Source organism: Manis pentadactyla, chromosome 12, assembly GCF_030020395.1.
Source record: "Manis pentadactyla isolate mManPen7 chromosome 12, mManPen7.hap1, whole genome shotgun sequence".
NCBI classification, from domain to species: Eukaryota; Metazoa; Chordata; class Mammalia; order Pholidota; family Manidae; genus Manis; species Manis pentadactyla.
Genome location: NC_080030.1, coordinates 102480691 through 102500030, shown reverse-complemented (window position 1 = coordinate 102500030; position 19340 = coordinate 102480691). Strand labels below are relative to the sequence as shown.

At 40.4% G+C, this 19340-nt stretch overlaps 1 protein-coding gene across 3 annotated transcripts in view; it reads left to right on the top strand.

The window, feature by feature from the left end:
• The window catches only part of ASCC3 (activating signal cointegrator 1 complex subunit 3), a 275119-nt gene extending 256529 nt beyond the window's left edge, over positions 1-18590 (top strand). For all 3 annotated transcript variants that reach the window (XM_057489450.1, XM_036890362.2, XM_036890359.2), the window contains exons 38-42: positions 10219-10370; positions 12021-12168; positions 15516-15725; positions 17518-17693; positions 17789-18590. In XM_057489450.1, coding sequence (XP_057345433.1) covers positions 10219-10370; positions 12021-12168; positions 15516-15725; positions 17518-17693; positions 17789-17978 — 876 coding nt within the window. In that variant the 3' untranslated portion in view covers positions 17979-18590. The remainder of the gene's footprint in view (positions 1-10218; positions 10371-12020; positions 12169-15515; positions 15726-17517; positions 17694-17788) is intronic.
• Positions 18591-19340: the final 750 nt, after the last annotated feature.

Sequence of the window (19340 nt, the reverse complement as noted above, 5' to 3'; positions counted from 1 at the left end):
CAGGGGGGAGGAGGAAGGCCACCATAACTCTAAGATAGCCCTGTAATAGATAACATATGGCCGCTACGACAAAATGAGTGTAAAGTCATATATCCTGCATAACAAGGCATGTATTTATACAAATCAAGTTCATGTTCTTCTGCCCCAATGGACGTTGAGAAGGGTGAACCAGGGGACCTGTCTTGGTAATAATCTAGGTGATTCAGGGCCTGAAAGGGAGACATTTAAGGAGCTACGTCCGGGCGGGTAAATTTTAATTCTTGCATAACTTCACCACAGAAGCTGTCATTTTACACTGTTTGTTATCTTCAATGTCCAAGGTGTTTTGAGCTATGAAGTTTCCAGCCTTCCTTCTCTTTCACACATGAGATAATATGTAGCTCATATACCACTCAAATTAATGTTAACATGTTCTGATAGGCTTTAATTGTCATAAAAGGTTCTGGTCAAAAAATAACTTCAATAAGCTGCATAAGTAGAGAAAAAAGAGAAAAAAGTGGTATACTTTCCTGCATTCAAAGAACCTCCTGAAATTTGTAAAAATAAATCTTAAATGTTTATTGGTGGGACTGTTCTTTAGCCCAAACTTCAAAACCATAATTTGGCCTCTTTATCTCTATAATAAATCTCTGATAAACTTAAAGTGTATTACATTTCAAATAACCAAAATTGTATTTTTTCTATGACCCACAGCTTTTCTGAAAACACATTGTATCTTCAGTCTATTTTTAAAAGCATTTTAATTGATAAACTTAAGTTAGGTATGTATGCACATACTACAGTCTGAAATAGGAAGGAACAGGATAAAGAAAACAAAGAAGATACACTGATATGAATATTTTTCATTGATCTAATTCTTTTAACTAAGAAAATACAGTGACTATAGCTGGGTCTGTATTTTCCATTAACAAATGGTTCCCATTTGTAGTATATTAAAAAGCATAAAAATATTTGATGATACCCCAAGATAGAACTGCCTTGAAGCAGGGCTAATGTAACCTTTGAGGAGTATTTACCTGTGGGTGGACCACGCGCAGGCTCAGTGGATTGTCAGTGGATTGAGGAACGTCCGTGTCAATTAAATGAACAAGTTTTAGAATCATAGAGTCAAATACAGTTAGCAGTGAAAACAGTCCAGGTATTGCGGAGCTTAACAAAAGTAGTGCTTGGTCAAATCCTTAATCCAATACTTGTAAGAAATGTTTTTATAGCAAATGGTAGATCAACTCTTCTGTATATTCTTATTAGAATCCTTTCACATTTTTTAAATGCTTATAATCAGACCAAATGAAAAGATAACCCTTATGTGGACAGTATGGCACAATAGGCTTCAGAAAGCTTCCTCAAATCATTTTGAGAAAAAGATGGGCAGAATATAAGTAAATAACTCTTAGACTTCCAAAAATGGATTATACACATTTAGCAATCTACAATTTAGAGTGAATTGCTGCAACTCAAGTCTTTGGAGGACCCTGAAATGAAGAATACACTATTAAGTTTTAAATATATATGTTTTGTGGGTATATTTCAAGGAATATTCATAGTATGAGCATACATTTGGAGGATTTTTTTATCATCCAAGGTCTGCTGGAACCTTGTCAGTAACTATTTATAATGTCACTGGCAAGGTGACTTGGGCATAATTCTTGGCACATAGTGGATCTCAGTATATCATGAGTGAATGGGATGAATAAACATTTCCCATTTTCCTTTATAGTTCTTTCTTAGCAGAGGATTGAAAGGGAAGATTTATTGTGTGTGGCTTCTCACAATGTTTCTAAGATTATCTGCCAAATCTGAATTGTCTACCAACAAATGTAGTCTGTTTGTTGTAAACATTAGTGTGACCTTATCAAATTCATAGAGACAAGGAAGTCTCATTCAGGCTGCTTTCCTGATAGCCAGGGGCTCATATCTTGCCAGAAGCCTGACGAACCTTTATTAATGGATGTCTGTCTAAAAACAAATAATTATAAGTGCACTTAATCCTGAATGATTGTTCTTCCAAATGCAAAGATTCACACTATGAGTGCAGAATCTTCATCCCGTTAGCGGTTATTTTACTATATCAAAGCTACGTTTAAATTCCACAGCAGAACACCCCAAATACCACCTACAGTGAGCACCATTCCCCATTCCAGAAGCAACACAGAGCTGATGCATTCAGCATTTCCAAAACCAACACAAGTATGTGGATTTTGAGGTGTTAAACACCTTTACTTACTCTTGTGGATTTCCAGGCAATCTCCCTTCAAGGACTGTAATGTAATTTGGAAGGCTATTTCCCCCTGGGTGACTCTACCTGTAAGCTTTTGTATGACAATTTGGTGGTGGTTTATTGATGATACGATGCCACATGAAGGATCCTTCTACCCCCAGCTCCTCTCCTCATACCCACATAATAGCCCTTTTCCCGAATGGGCTGGAGGAAATGAGTAATGCTTAACCCATTTGTGTGATCAAGTCACTTAAGCAGCTACTGTGAAATGTTAATCACAACTTTAATTTGTAGTGCATTAGCATTTTGATTAACTTGCAGGCTTGCTAGCACACTTGAAGCGCTTTTACTCATAGTTACAGCTCGGAAATGACTCTTTGATTAATTAAGTTGGTTAGACAGCAGCTGAGCTTCCTGAATGCTGACCTTCTGGGGGTAAAAGTTCAGGAGAAAGTTAGGATGAGCAACTGTTGCTATTGAAACAGAGTCTTATAAATGTACTTACAGCATTTTAATTATTGACAAAATATTGGATCATTACTGGGAACTGACCTGCACCTGAAGAGAGCTCCTTCCTGTCAGGAAAGCTTTTTGTCAGGTTTTCCCGTCATTGTAAAACTTCTGGGAGCTCTTGAGCTAAATAGTGCATTTTCCAGCAGATGTCTAACAGCTAATGTTTTGACAAGCTATCTTGGATGAATTGCCATAGATTGCTCTAAAAATAAACTTTATAACAGTTTTAGACTTAGGGCACAGTTGCAAAAATCGTGCAGAGAATTCCTGTAATGTACCACACCCAGTTTTTCTCTATGATTAGCGTCTTACGTTAATACGGTACATTTGTCACAATTAATGAGCCAATATTGATGCACTATTATTAACTAATGTTTAAACTTACCTGGAATTCTTTAGTTAATGTCAAGATACCACACTGCATTTAGTTGCCATGTCTCCTTAAGCTTCTCTTGGCTGTGAGTTTCTCAGACTTACATTGTTTTTGACACTCTTTCCATTGTATTTTGCAGTCTCATCACAGTCCATAAATAAGGACTTGGTTTTTATAAATCGGTGAAAATATTTTTTTCATCCTAAATAAATTAATCTTTCTCTTAAACTCTGACAGCATATTATCTTTATGCCATTTAATTTGAAAAGAAGTAGCACATTACCTACCCACTTCAACCTTTCGTCATTTTCTTATTTTCATGTAGTTGTTCCAGTCTCTGCAGTATCCCTAGGTACATCAGGATGACTGTGAGATGTGAGGAAAAGGAGAGACAGTTCCTTGGAGAGGAGAAAGGATGAAGGGAGGAAGAAAAGAGGGCTCGAGTCATCAGATGCTGAGAGTGGGTAGAAGGGCTGGAGCATCGCCGGCCCGCCCCACCTGTACCCCCACAGCCACAGTCTTGACGCCACGTAGGCCTAAATTCACAGAATTTTTAAACTGAGGCTTAGAAAATGTTTAGCAATGGACCTCAGACCTACATCTTCTTATCCATCTGAACATTCCTCTTGTCCATCAAATGACAGTTTTTCTTTAAGTGGCCTAAGTCAGTGATTCTCTTCTTTCAATGAAGTTGCCTTAATTTGGCTACGGTACTCAGCGTTCCTATATTCCCTTGGATGATTTAAATGCAGAAGTCAGTTGAGTTTCAAAAGATATTTAATGCCCAGATATCAAATAGTTAAGATGTCGCTATAGCCAAATGATGGATTAAAATTAATTTTTAGATTTTAGGTTTTCAAAAATCATGCTGATGAAATTTGTTCAGAGACAGTAATCAATTAAATGTATAATTTTGTCTGGAGTTTTTCTTTCTCTGTAATGGAGGGAAAAAAGGACAGATGCAAACCACTTTAAATCCCTCTTGAATTGGCATATGTCAGACATTCAGAAGTGGTGTGGAATGTAGTGTAGTGAGCACAGATACGGAAGTGGAGAACGAAGACCAACTCTTAACTTCACTTTTTATTAATATGATTACACAGTCACTGCACTTCTGTGAGCTTCAGGTTCCCAGTCTTTGAAAGGCGATATTGCTGGTGCCTGCCTTCTACTTGGTACTGTTGAGGATTATATTAGAACTATGTACGAAAGTGTTTTGGAGCCCATGAACTGCTATACAAATACTTGCTCACACCACATATGCCTACTGTGTGTGCACTTTGACTTTCTAATTCAGTGTTTGGGGCTTTTCACAGTAACTGAGTGAAATTTTATTTCAGATAAAATACATTGATACTTGCATTTTTAAGTATAATCTCCAATAGCAGAAAATAAGAAGAAAAATATCTTTAGCTCTGGGTAAATCTGTCCTTTACAGAAATAGAACACTACTATGAAAATGGGTTTGACTCTAAATGCTAAGACCAAGCTTGATATGCTAAGCAAATTTCTGAAATTGATTCAGAATAAATCTTGAGGATGTCAAGTGTATTCAGGTCATAGAACAGACCCTTTGGCTTCAGAACGCTTATGGCCTAAAATATTTCCTTCCAGACAGTGTCCATTTCCTAAATTCTGATTTTTTTGTTGTGACGGTGAGAAGTGAGTTGTTTTGAATGGCTGTTCTTGTTTTTCCTGTGGATAAAGCCAAGTGCTTCACAAGTTCTTGACCCTCACGGGAGGATGAGGTCTGCGGTGTGCGCAGGATGGGTAGCCTCTCCTTGTCTTCTGCCTCCCTCTGCCCTCATGCATCTCTCCGTCCTTCCTCTCTCCTTCGCTCCCTCGCATGTCAGTCAGACAGGCAGACACACACACACCACCTCTTTTCTGCATTCCCTCTGAAATTCCTGAGCTGCCTAATTTTTCTCATTTCTGCAGTAATAAAGTCTGCCTCCTCAGGTCTCTCAAACCACCTCTTCTCAGATGTCTGCTGCTTTTCTCCAGGTTATGTTTTATTTTCAATGTCTGAGACTTTTTTCCCAAACTATGTTCCAAACTATACCTATTTCCCACCGTCCTCAAACACCATCTCATAGTCTTCAGCTTCGTCCCAGCTCTTCCAGTTACACGGTGGCTTCAACAGATGACCTTTTCCACGTCGTGACTGCCTGCATCCCGGACTCCTCCCTTCTAGTAATTACGGTATCCAAGCCACTTTGGCCACCACACCTGTGATCACACCTCTGAGTCTCTTCTCTGACCGTAGCATCTTTACCAGTCGGCATGACTGAACATTTCTGTTACTGTTTAGACCTGGAATCTCTTCCTGATCATCAGTTCAGTCCTCCGTCCCCTAGCACTTCACCTGCCACCCTAAACAGTGGGCCCTGGAGCTGGCTGTTTCAACAAGTCACTGAAATGTAACCTAAAATCTCTCACCTTCCTGGGGAATTGTCAGCATCTGGATTCTCTTTCACAGCCAAATCAATCATACTCATTGTTGCTGGAAACCGTCACGGAACACTGCGAATCGTCTCTACTAATTTCTGTAATAATTCTGTCTCACAGTCATGCTGTTGGAACTCACTGCTGTTCCAGTTTTCATTCACGTCATGAATTCCCCCGGTACTCACTGCAGACCGTTTCATGCTCCTTGACAGTCCTTTCCCCCAGCAAGAGACCGCGGTCTCCAGAGATGACGGAGCCCCTCTCGGTCTCCCCGTCTTCACCGCGGAGCTTCTCCCTCTCCAGTGACTGTGTGTGTGAGGTCTGCGCTGGCCAGTGGAAGCTTCTCTGTTCTGAGGTGTTGCCCACCTCACCCTCCTGTAATCCCAAGAGGGTCTTTTTCTCTGTGCAGCTTATTCTGTGCTTAGTATATACTGCCTTTTTTTTTTTTTAACATAGGTCTTTCTCACCCTCATTTCAAGGATACTACTTATCCACCTGGAAAGAGAGAAAGTGAACTTTATGAAAACAATAACAAAATAGTATGAGTATGTTTGCATTTTGTTGGTGTTCTTACAGTTAATTCAAAGGCACAGACTCCTTTCAGGCCAAGTGTCTTTCTACTGTACCACACCATCTCCAAACCTCCTGTATCAAGTGTTCATAAACTATATATATATATATATATATATATTCTCATATATATCTTTTCACACTTCATCCAAACTTATCGTCATGTCACATAAACCTTCCAAAGTCCCACTTTATATTGTGTGTATATTCACCGTAGAATCTTCTATTCTAATATAGGCTCCCATTGGAATTCCACATACTTTCCTGGTATCTTGAACTTTGTAGACAGTATACCATACTGGTTAAAAGCAAGCACTTTGGAGTCAAGCTTCTGATCGTTTGTGTCCCAGCTGTGCTCATTTACCAGGGCTATGTAGCCTTAGGCATGTTTCTTTACCTCTCTGAGCCACAGTGTCTTCATCTGTAAAATGGGTTTCAATTCAATAACTTACTGAAAGTGATTATCAGATTATTTTACAGAGTCCACGCTCAATAAACAATCATTCTAACCATGACTATGTCAGTAGTGCCCTTGAGAATACCTTAGGGACCCTCCCCCATTTATCCTCTCCTGCCCTTCCAGATCTCATCGCCAGGTAACCTCTCTGATATCCTCGCCTCTGCTCGAGAGCTGCGCATTGCAACTGTTGTGGCTGCCCAGTTTGTGCCCAGGATTTCTGAGCCCACAACCCTAGACCATACTTTCTTTCAAGCTCACTCTTACCTGGACTTGTCACCTGGCAGTGGCATCTCAATTAAAAAGTGTTCCAAAGCAAACTCATCACCTGTAAATAAATATGTCAGTACCAGCTACCAGAACCCTCAAGCCCATTTACCTGGACTGCCCCTTGGGCTCAGCCCCTTTCAGTATGTACATCTGAACAGTAACATAGGCTTGTCCACTCAGACTGAGAACCAAGCTCTCATCATCCAGTCTGGCCTGAGCTTCAGGGGCGGCCTTGGGCCTTGTCCCCAGCGGTCTTGTAATTGCACACCTCTCCTGATGAACCGTCCTGCCCATTCCATACATCTGCTCATGAAGCCCTGTACCGCTCAGTGCAGAAATGCATACCAACAGACCCAAAAGAAATCCCTGTTAGAATGGATTGTTTAGTTGTTCATCTTACCATAGAAAAGCTTTAGAAACAGGCACCTGTTTGTTGAGATTTACTGTGTTCCAGGCAGTCTGTTAGATACCTTACATAGTACATTGCCCTGAGCACCCTCTATCTATAAGGAGGTATAATCCCCCTTCTCTAAATGAGAAGTGTAGCAGAGTTGGGTTACATGATTTCCCCAAATTTACCCATAATAAGTAGGACGAAAGTAGGATTAAGCACAATGTCTGTTTGATATCAAAGCTGTAATGTGTCCCCTACACCGCACTGCCTTTGGCTGACATGCAATAACCCAGGCAGAGTGTTGTTATAATCACTGTAATTGGATTTTTACCAATATTCTTGCACAAAACAAAATGTTTCTTGCATGCCCTGCACTAGAGCTAGAGTTGCAAAGAATATTTCCAGTTTCTGGTCGCCAAAGAGTCCCTAGTCTAAAGGGCAGATGTGTAAACAAAGAACCACAATAGAACACTGGCGACACGTGTCGAGAGCAGCAGGCACATAGGAAAAAAACACCTAAAATCCATGTGGAAGAATCAGGGAGACTTCACAGTAAGAAGCAGCAGTTGGGCTCGTCTCCGAGAGTGGCTAGGAATTTCCCAGGTGGAAGATAAGGGCAAGGCAGGTGTGCTGGCCTCAGGGTGCACAGGGGTGCCAGGCAGTAAGCCAGGACCGGATAAGAACCGAGTGTGGACTGTCGGCCATGAGTGTTAGCTTTTGTCCTCTAGACAGTATGAAGCCCTTGAGGAAATTTAAGCAGAGGAATGACATGACTAGTTTTACCTCTGTAAAAATTCACTTAGGTAACAATATAAAATATGGATTGAAGAAAAATTAGGTGAGAATGAGAAGCAGTATTTATAATCCAGGTGAGAGTTGATGACAGTCTGCATAAGGCTGTGGGGGAGGGGGTTGGGGGGTGGCAGTCAGGGCCGGAGAACTCGGCATCAACTAGGGAGTGACTGAGCAGAGACATGTAGCAGGTTTGGTTGTCCACCTTCAGGTAATGGCAAAACCCTTCATCATCCCAGATTCTTAATCTCCCTACCTGCCCTTTCTCTAAATGAAAGCAAAAGAAATGGTAGTTTTCGATTCATGACATAGCTTTTCATTGACTTCATGTAAGCAATTACTTGGCATGATTTTTTACATTTTCACATCTGGATCATGCAATGAGACATTGTTGAGAACTCCCATAAATTCTATGAAATCTTTCAACTTCATCATGAAAACTTCAAAGTTAAAAACATATGGTCCATCCGTCCCACTCTTCTCATATGTGAGCTTTTAGTCTGGAATTTATTTCCAGTCAAGTTGTAACGCAAAATCACAAGTAAAATCGCCGTAGTTACTCCACATTACAACTTCTAACATCGTCGTGACGCTGCAGTGGGGTGGTTACTCATTTCTTTTCGTCCTTTTCCCTTGCAGAACTCAAGAGTTGTGACTTGGGAACTAATGGCTGTTCTTTCTTTTTTTTTGGTCTACCTTTGGCTGACATGCAGTAACTTAGGCAGAATGTTGTTATAATCATTGTAATTGGATTTTTACCAATATTCTTTCACAAAACAAAATGTTTGCTGATTAGTTAGTGTTCATCATGACCTGCTCGTGTTGTTTACTTCAAAGAAAGGCAGTGTTTTAATCAGCTGTGCAGAGAACAGGAAGAATGGAAGTAGATTTTCCCTAGATTTACAAACATGATATTCATACATGTATACACATTTATATACATACAGACTCACATACACCTAGATAACTATATCTGTTGTACTAATATTCAGGCTTATTGATGTATAATTAGTAGACTCATGGGTACTAAAGACCAAGTGGCCATTCCCTCACATTAACCATGATATCCAGAAAAGTTGATCCATTTCCTTGTAATGTGTATAAAAAAGACCAGAGATTGGTTTAGCCAGATGTTCTTTTTAACCCATTTTATTTTTTGTATATTAGAGAATACAGAACAGTAAAATCAAAACTTAGAAGGAAAATTGTCTACCTCAGTAATACTAAGTAGTATGGCAAATTAATTTTACTAGCATAATATACCTTAAAAATTATTTCTAAAAATGTACTAATAGATTTTGTACATTTCATAAATATTTTGCTGTTGGTGAGGTCTTTATTATTAAAATATTATTTTAAGCATTTATTAGGCACATCTCGTTTATCTTACCCTTATCTCTTCACTTCCCAAAACAAGAGAGTGTACTCCTAAAACTGTGTAAAGTAACTGCCTCAGATCATGATACTAACTTATGTGTCTTCAAGTCAACATTCTCCTGAATCTAATTTAATTGAAATAGCTTTGCCTGTGTAAACTTCTCCTTTGTTTAAATAAGATTTCACTGTTTAGTTTTGCCTTAAGCAAATGCAGCCATTTGTTTGTCCATAAAACATTAGATTAAATGTATAGACTAATATGAATACCTTCTCATCCTCCCACATGTACCACTGGCAGTTGCCCCTTTATAAATGTGTGCTGTATTACTGTCACTGCAAACCAGGCCTCTGTCTTTAGCCCGCTCTTCGGAGAAATACATTTTTGGCAAAAAAATATCTCACATCACCTTATCATTATTGATTTTTAAATTTGGAAGAACACTACCTGAGATTGACTCTGCAGCTGCTGATGCTCTTGATGCAGTGAATTTCATAGGTATTTGCTCTCAAAGGACCCTGAGTTCTTTTTGTTTTATTACCAGGTACCAGGGTCACCTGGCTACATTTGCTGCCATTAAAAAAGCTAAATATCTGGCCCTTTGTAGGGAGTAATGGGCAATAAATAGCATGGGAGATCTGATTTGTTTCCTCCAGTCCAACTAGTTTATTTTCTATTTTGATAATGGTAATTTAGAGGTGTAATGCTTGTTGTTCTTGTTTGTTTTCTGTGAAGGCCAGCGCCAGAGCCCCACTTGGGAGGGTGTGTACCGTGGTCTTCTTGTAACACGTGCATTTTCCCTGCTCAGGCAATGCTGGACGTGGCTGCGAACCAGGGCTGGCTGGTGACTGCCCTCAATATAACCAACCTGGTTCAGATGGTGATCCAGGGCCGGTGGCTAAAAGACTCCTCTCTTCTTACAGTCCCCAACATAGAACCCCACCATCTGCACGTTTTCAGGTAGCTGTTCTAATTCTCAATGTAATCCGGTTTTTTATTTCAAAACATATTTTCTTTATGTGTGCAGTGACTTGAATTTCAGTGTGCCCGGAGTATTGGCCCTTCACAGGGAACGTGCCAGTCTCCCAGAAGAAGTGCCCCGGTGATGCAGCATTCTCACTTGGGATTTGATTAACTGTCCCAAGCTGAAACCACAGTTCATTTTAACCTTCTATTAAATTGTTTTTCATTTGCAACATTGAATACATTTCTATTTTAACTGTGTTTATTCCTTTCCTGTATCAGCCTTCATTTTAAAAGACATTACTCAAGTGATTTGTGATCTAAATTACCAATTTATTATTGCACAAAAGATTTGAGGGATCTGAAATCCATGGTCAAAGGTAGATTGTGCGCCCACCTGATGTCTGAAACTGGATAGCTGTATATTCTGGCGGCTCAAGATACCACCTGTACTTAAAAGGAGAGTTTATCTTAGCAACAAATCATTTAACACTTAGGTCCGGTGTACAAGCCTGCAAATATTTCAGCAAGGAAAAGAACAGTACATATTATACACAAGGTTGGCGGTGTTTAAATCTAAACGTTCCTTCCACACCAGTCGAGAGGCCCTTGGCAGCCAGAGTGCTGGGTCAAGGCCCCGTAGACAAGCAGTGCGGCCTGGCTGCAGGTCGCCGCCATGCCCCCTCTGCCTCTTGGCGGCTGCTCTAGGAGTGGCAGCCCCTTGAGGCATCTCGATGCAGATCCAGCCACAGCCTGAGACACACGCTGGGCCACCTCAGGATAGTCCTGCAGTTTAGCGCAAGTGTCCTCAGTTCCAGGACAGTTATTTTCATGGTGCTTGAGTCCCGACCACGGGACGTCCCTGGAACTAAAAGCTACACTCAGACAGTGAGCCACACCAGCAGCAGGTGGCACGAGGGGAAAAGCAGATACCGCCTGTGTCTGCAGCTCAGTTTCAGGGACCCTGCCAACGTGGCACCAAAGGCCGTGGGAGCTGGGTTTCAGCAGCAAAGCAGGCACATAAGGGCTCGATCCCGGCACAGCCTGCAGGGCTGTTAGGGAAGTTGTGTGGGGCCTAGGAGATTGGTCCCGTTCTTTGCTGCCACCCTGAAAATTGCTGTGCAATTTCTATTACATTTTTCTTTTGCTGTATGAACAGGAAACAAAGGGTAAGATTCAGGTTCACTACATTTCCAGGGATCTGGCACCATTTATGCTATAACTCTCAGAGATTCCCAAAATGTACTTTTAGTTGTATGTTCCCAGCAACTTACAATGAGGACTTTATTCCTGTGATCATATTAGAGGCATTTCCTGCACCCATTAAAAACATATCAAGGCCTTGTCCACATGGAAGCATCCGTGCCCCTTACTGCCTCCCTGTAGGAAGGCACCCCTGTCTGCAGAACCCTAAGTGTTCGCTGAGCTCACGTGTCAACACCCTTTTATGTCATAAAAGTGATACTGTCTTGGATTGATATCGTAGAGAATACTGGCTAATAATGGCCTCTAAACTTAATAATGCCCTCTAAGTAATATGGTAATCTTAATTTTTTTTAATGTTTTAATTAGAGAAACCCTCATTTTCAGCAGTTCTCATTTGTGCTTTGAAAGAATTGTTTGGTTGGTGTTGATATTTTTCCTTAGGAAGTGGAGCTCGGGCGTAAAGGGCCCGCGTGCTGGCTGCCGTGGCTTCCTCGAGTGCCTCCCTGAACTGGTCCATGCCTGCGGAGGGGAAGACCGTATATTCAGCTCCATGTTAGAAAATGAGCTACCAGCTGCAAAAATGAAGCAGGTAAAGCGATCGCCTCCATGCCCCAAAGCTCCCTTACTCTGGGAAGTCACACCAAGAGTGTGGCTTTCGGTGTCACCTGGCTTTCCATTCTGTCGGCCACTCACCAACCATGATCTTGACCATGAAAACCTCAGACCTGCATGCGAAGTTCTTGAGAAAATTAAACAGGATGTTACTATGTTAACTGTTTTATGCAGTTCCTGATAGAGAATAAGAGCTCAGTAGTGATATTAAAAATAATGGAAGCAGTATTTAGCAGTTGCAATGGCATTATTAGAAGTGGTTTCAGCGTAATTCAGCCGAGCCGGCTGCAGAAGGAGGCCACTACAGCCTGCCCTTCCCTCGGCTGCCCAGGCCCGCTGCGCATCCCTTTCTTCAGGCTATTTTGTGCCATGTATCTTGTAACACGGTTATGATTTCTGTCAGTGGCTTCGTTGAGGTGGCCTAGATGCTCGACTCAAAAAACAATAAAAATTTCTGCCAATGAAAAAAAAAAAAATCCTAGGTTTTCTCTTCAAGGTTTTCTCTTTTTTCCATTTGGGTGTATTTTCCCTTCAGTTACTCTTGTGTGCCCCTCCCTTTTGTGATCACTTTGTCCTTCCAGATTCTTAAGTGTTCCTTCAAATAAACAAGATCTTATTTGTATGCCGTATAACTTAGATAGAAAACTAAATCCACAGGTTGAGAGACAGCATAGGTCATCTCCAGACCCTCCCTGGGAAAGCCAAAAGAATGGATGAATGATGCCAGAAATATCTGCCGCAATATCTAGACTTTTAAATCTTAAGCAGTTATATCTTAAACATGTCAAAGTAAACATTCAGGATTTATAACATAATTAATATATTGACTTGCAAATGCAGATACTGAAATGAAGAAACTTCTAAACCATGTCAATTTTTTTTTTCCCAGTGCAGCTTATTTTTGAGCAAGGCTTAGGAAAAGTATAACAGACACTGAAGTCTGATTGTTCAATTTCTGGTCGACCCAAAATTGGCACCAAACACTTTTAAATATTCATAATAAGTGCCTACCTTTCTAGCTAAATTACCATCGAAATTATGAATAAAAACAATATATTTAAATCAAAACAAGGCTTCTGTTAGCAACAACAGATTTCTAACACAACATACATTGATTTCAAGCCAAGTTTTAGATGTGATGAAAAATTAGAACATTGTTATAATTAGTTCAGGGAGAACTCTGAAGTAAACTTACTTAATTTATTTGCATAAATTGCCATTCTGTTATCTTTAAAACCAAATGCAAATTGGCTCAGTCTGATATGATGATGGTTATTTGGCTCAAAAGTGCTTCAATTTGCAGAGCAATCTGGTGCTGGCTCTGCAGTGAGGCGATCCCAGGTAACATACAAATCCTGAATTATTCCAGAAATTAGTATGTTTAAAGCATCAATTTAAGTGCTAATTGCAGTAGTAATGAGAAAAAGCAGTACGACTGTGATATTTGCATCTTCTGCCCCATCAGTATGCCTGGAACGGCTACTGACTGGCAGAGGATTTGGCTGCTAATTAAATAATTGTATGCATGGCAGTGCTCTAGCCTGATTCAATAGATGAAGATTAATCCTCAGATAAATATGTTTGGCTGCTATTGAAATGTCTTAGCAGTTTCTTTAAAAATAGCTTATGTTTCCTATACATATATATGTGTGTGTGTACCACACACCTAACAAATATATGTGTACACACTGAGAATGAAAAATAACAATGTTAAGTGCTACAAAAAGATTACCTATATATAAAAGCCAGATTTGCCTTGGGGAGGTTTGTAAAGTAAGATTCCAGCAAGTTGCTAATAACTGAAAGTACGTGTTGGTAATTTATTTAATGGTACAAGAAACATACGAAGTTTTGTTTCATGAATAAATGTCCCTTGTGTTGTCTCAAAGTTAAATGCTTTGCAGAAATCGTGTATTTAGGTGTCCCCTTGATCACTTTTCCACTCTGGCCATCCTTAGACGAACATCAAGAGGCACGGCTGTGACACCCGGGGACTGCTGGTTCTGGCAGGGGATAGGCCAGCCTTTGTCCCCGTGAAGCACAGGGTAGAACATGCTGCGGCTCTCCTACTTTCAGGTCTATTCCACGCATAACTTCACATCCAAAAAACAAGTTCTAGGATTGGAGTTGGGTTGAAAATTTGCGTTGGATTTACATTTTTTTAATTGCTAAGGGTAGCTTGATTCCTCAGGACTACTTCACTTCAGTTAGGTGTGCTCAGCAGCTCTGAAGTCTTAGCCAGCAGGAAAGGAGAGCCTGTAAGGAAATCGAAGGTGTACCTGAGAGAAGAAAGGAACACCAAAATTGAAGTATTCATGCATTTTTTAAACTAACTTAGGAGGTAACAGTTGGTTAAAAAAAAACAACCAATATATGGAGAAGTTTTGTTGATTTTTAGTGATATTACCACATAACGTGTCAGTGTTAGAAAAAGGTGACAGTCACATGAGGACGTAAAGTTTATTTTGTGGCACCTTTCCTTAGGAATTCACTCCTGCATTCATGCAACAAAGATGAGCACTTACTATTTGTGTGATTTCTCACAAATATCTTTGAATTTAAAATGCAAGAATAAAATCGGTGAAATATTTTCTGCCTCTTTAATATGTATCATTCCGATAGGTATTCTCAGTATTGATAATGCAAAAACACATGCTTGTTTCACCTTATGCTATACGGACATAAAGAAATGTTTTCTTTTTAGAATACATTTGGAATATGGACTAAAGAAAGCATTTTGTAGAAAGAGTGTGCAATGTGTGATGCTGAGTGATGTCAGCAATGGCATCATACCATTGTTTTCAAGTTGCCTTTATATCCCTAAGTAATGCTCTCGCCTTAGAAGTCACATAAATGTTAGAGTTCAACAACAAACATTTTAAAATCTATTTTTACTATAGTCAATAGCCAGTATCTAAGAGGGATTCACAATAAAGGAATCACAAGTTTAGATAATGATTAGTACTTTAGTTGCTTTTAAAAGGACTTTCAACTACAAAGATTAAGAGCACACTATCTTTGCACACCAACAAAGAAAAACTGGGAAATCTGAACAAGAGTTGTAGACTGTATCAGTGTTAATATCACGGTATTAATACTGTACTCAGTTTTGAAAAATGCCACCATTGTGGAAAGCTGGGGAGCAGTGCCCAGGATCTCTCTGTATTATTTCTTACAACTGCATTGAATCCACAATTAATCTCAAAACACAGAGATGTATTTTGATTTGTTTGATTTTTTTCTAAATTCACACTATTTCTTACTTGGTCGCTATATTTCACATTAACCATTCCTTTATTATCTTTTCTTTCTTTTCTTATTCAGGCATGGGATTTTCTGTCTCACCTGCCAGTGATCGATGTCGACCTAAGCGTCAGAGGCTGGTGGGATGACTCAGCAGAGGGACATAGTGAACTCTCTGTCACAACTCTGGCTTCAGACAAGCGGAGTGACAGCAGCTGGATCAGATTACATGCTGATCAAGAGTATGTGCTTCAAGTCAGCTTGCAGAGAGTCCACACTGGGTTCCACAAGGTAGAGTGTCTGGTTTCTGTTCCCAAAGGCTTCACACCAGATACCAGCATGCCCCACCACACATACCTTTTATATTACTAATGTGTCCGTGTCATTTATGAATCCCACTTTCTCAACGGGCTTTAGGTAGTGAGAGTCAGTCTTCTGAAGTCAGTCAGTGCTCCGCATGTGCCATTTTTCAACCCCAGAATATCTACCAATAACACATTTCCTGGAGTACTATTCTCAGAGCGTGGTCTCTAGACGCAGTCTGGCAGAATTTCCTGGAGTGCAGATTCCATGGCCCTACTTAGCAGACTGACTGCATCAGAATCTCAGCATCTGTACTTTTACCCAGCACCCTGCATGAGTATCAAGAACACTAAAGTTTGAGAAGCACTGCCTCGGAAACACTCTGGTACCTATGGCTCACACTGGGCTCGATGTAGGTGAGAGCGAAGCTATACCACTTAGCTCTCTGAATTTGAGTGAGACCCTAAATCTTTTCTGCACCTCAGTTGCCGCATCTGCCTGCCTCCATTATAATGTATATGACAGCTTTGTCAGTGTTCTACAGGCCAAAAATGTACAGTATTTTTACTTTAAGTCACCGTGATCTTTTCTGTTGCCTGTGACCCAGCCCTCCAAGAACATTAGTCCACAGCATCTGTCCTCTCAGTCAGGCGCTCCCATATCTAGAACAGCCCTCAGAGGAGTGAGGTTGTGGGTCATTGGTACTGTTCAGATATGTTTTCAGCACTGTGTCTTCAAGCCCCATCTCATCTGATCTCTAATGCTAAAAATCGATGTATGAACTGATTGGCCTCTGACATTTCAAGGCTTTCATCCAGGCATTTTTAGGTATATTAATGCATCCAAATTAAGGAAAGTACAGTAATCATCATACAGATAAAAACATGGGACAAAACTATTCTTAACATTACTGTTTTAAAATGAGTTTTAATCATGCTAGAAAAGCTACATTTTATTTCTGAATGCTGTAAAAATACATCACTCTGTGACTTCTCTCTTAAAATACCTTAAGTGAAACATCTCCCACTAGCATATGAGAGCAAGGCGTTATTAGAACATATCATTACTGGTGCATTTTATGCCATAAAGTCATTGTCTTAAAGAATCGCTAGAATAATCTTGTATTTTGTAAAGTCAATCTAAAAGACTTCAAGTGCTGTCATTATGGTGATATCTAATCTTGGATTGTGCTGATTAATGTATTTTACAAATTGCTTGTCTCACAATTCCCACTGCTCAGAAAAAAGGACTTTTTAATATTACCATATCAGAATACATGTTTTTTTCTCTGATTTTTATTATTGGGTGTTTAAGTGATATGATGCATATCGTGTTAAGGTCCAGAGTCTACTCTTCATCGCCTTTTTTACCCCTAAGTATCGGTTTCTTGTGCACAAGTCTTTGGAGTTTTGGTAACATGATAACTCAATTTGTTTATTTGTACATGGGGTATTCATATCATTTATAAGAATGGTGTGAGAATTTGGTAATTTGATGTCAAGATTCAAGTCATCCTGTCCTAACTGAGCCAAATATTCTTTATGGTGGTTAGAGCCACAAAGCAGGGTCTAGAATGTGCTTTGAGAATCTTGAAAACAGTCAGGCAATAGCATATCGGAGACACCAAACCAGAAAATTAAAAACATCCCAGGTCGATACACTGAACCAGGTAGATTTACAGCCTTCGGGTAAAGCAAAGTAGCCTCTTAACCACAACCAAGTGGTGTAGAAAGTCTAGACATTGATGCTTTGTTTTTTTGTGTGTGTGTGTGGTTTACAGGGAAAGCAAGACAGCCATGCGGTTACCCCTCGATTTCCAAAATCAAAAGATGAAGGATGGTTTTTGATATTAGGAGAAGTGGATAAGAGAGAGCTTATTGCTTTGAAAAGAGTGGGCTTTGTTCGAAATCATCAGGTCGTTTGCATGTCTTTTTATAGCCCTGAAGTACCTGGAAGGTAAGCAGAATCTTAGCACCGAAGTTCTGGAAGACTTACGCGAGGCTGTGATTAGGGAGGCGGTTTTACATTTGCGGTCTGTTTCTATATTTTAGGTATATCTACACGCTGTATCTCATGAGCGACTGCTACCTCGGCCTGGACCAGCAGTACGACATTCATCTGGACGTCACGCCAGCGAGCGTTTCCGCGCAGCTCAGCGAGGGGGCCTGTGACGCTGTGACCGACCTGACAGTGAAGTACCCTCATCTGAACAATCCCTTTGAAAGAAGGGGTTCAGAATAAGACGTGTGGCTGTTCGGGATCTAGACAGAGTCGAGTCACTTGACGTTTCCCTTCGCGGAAGCACCTTCGAGCCTCCGGTCGCCCAGGACACTGACAAGGGCCGTGTCCCGACTCCAGCAGGACCAAGTCAGCTTCCGCGGCCCTGCAACACCGTTGCCTTTTGTACTGTCCTCTTCGTGGGTTTCTGGATAGGTACAGTGAGGAGAACGCAGGAGACTCCTTTAATGTGTGTATACAGAGATGATATTTAGGGATTGTCAAAGTCTACACCTCACAAGGTAACGTGTGCACAAACACTGGCCTCTTTTTTCTAAGGAAAACGACAGCAAGGCTTACCGGTGTTAGGATTTGTTGCAAAGAATTCCTAACCCTGAAGCATGAAACACACAAGATAAATCTATACGGCGGCACACTGTGTCATGTCAGCAAAGTGTCTATTGGATCCCATGTAGGAGTAGTTTCAAGAACTACTTATAGTCAAAAATGTTAATATATGATGTAAAATTACATTGCAGAGGCCAACGATGATGGAAAAGAAAACAGAATATACTGATCCTAGAAAATGTAGATACTGTAACTGGTGGAAATAAAATATTCAGAGTGCCACCTCAAGCCAAGCAGACCCAGTCATTCCTCCCCATCTGCGCCCCCTCACGCTGCTATCCTCCTTTTTATTCCCTTCCTCAAGCCCGCAGTTGGTTCTCTTCCCACTACTCACTGACATGAGGAGAGAAGCACAGGCCAGCTCGGGCAGTAACGTGTACAGCCCATGCGCTACAGTTCTTTGTAGGCTCTGCAGTCCAGGTCCTAGGCAGGCCCCTGGCACCTGGACACTACAGGTAGGTAATCACCTGGGGTAAACGAGATTTCTCAATACCCATATAATTTCCATCTTGAAAAAGACCTTTTTCAAACTAAAACATTTTTTGCAAATTATATGGACATTGAATTCTAACAACGTTTTAGTTTGAAAAAGGTCTTTTTCAAGATGGAAATTATATGGGTATTGAGAAATCTCGTTTACCCCAGGTGATTACCTACCTGTAGTGTCCAGGTCCTGTGATTAATTTAAAGTACTTTTCAGTGTAACCACTACAAGTACCAGACTTTAAAAGTTTTTCTAAAACTGTAATGTATTGCTTTTGTGTACCTCCATTCCCAGGCTAAAAAATAAAAGTGGGATAGGGGGACCAGACATTCACTTGCCAAAATTAGATCTAAATAACTAATGCAAACACACCCAGTACAGTGGCAGTGAAGTGTCTGCAGGCTGTAGTCTCAGAAGTTTCCTCCATATCAAGAGCTCTTTCTGCTTTTCCTTTGGCAGTTTATTGCCTAATTGAAATTCATACCTTAATCACC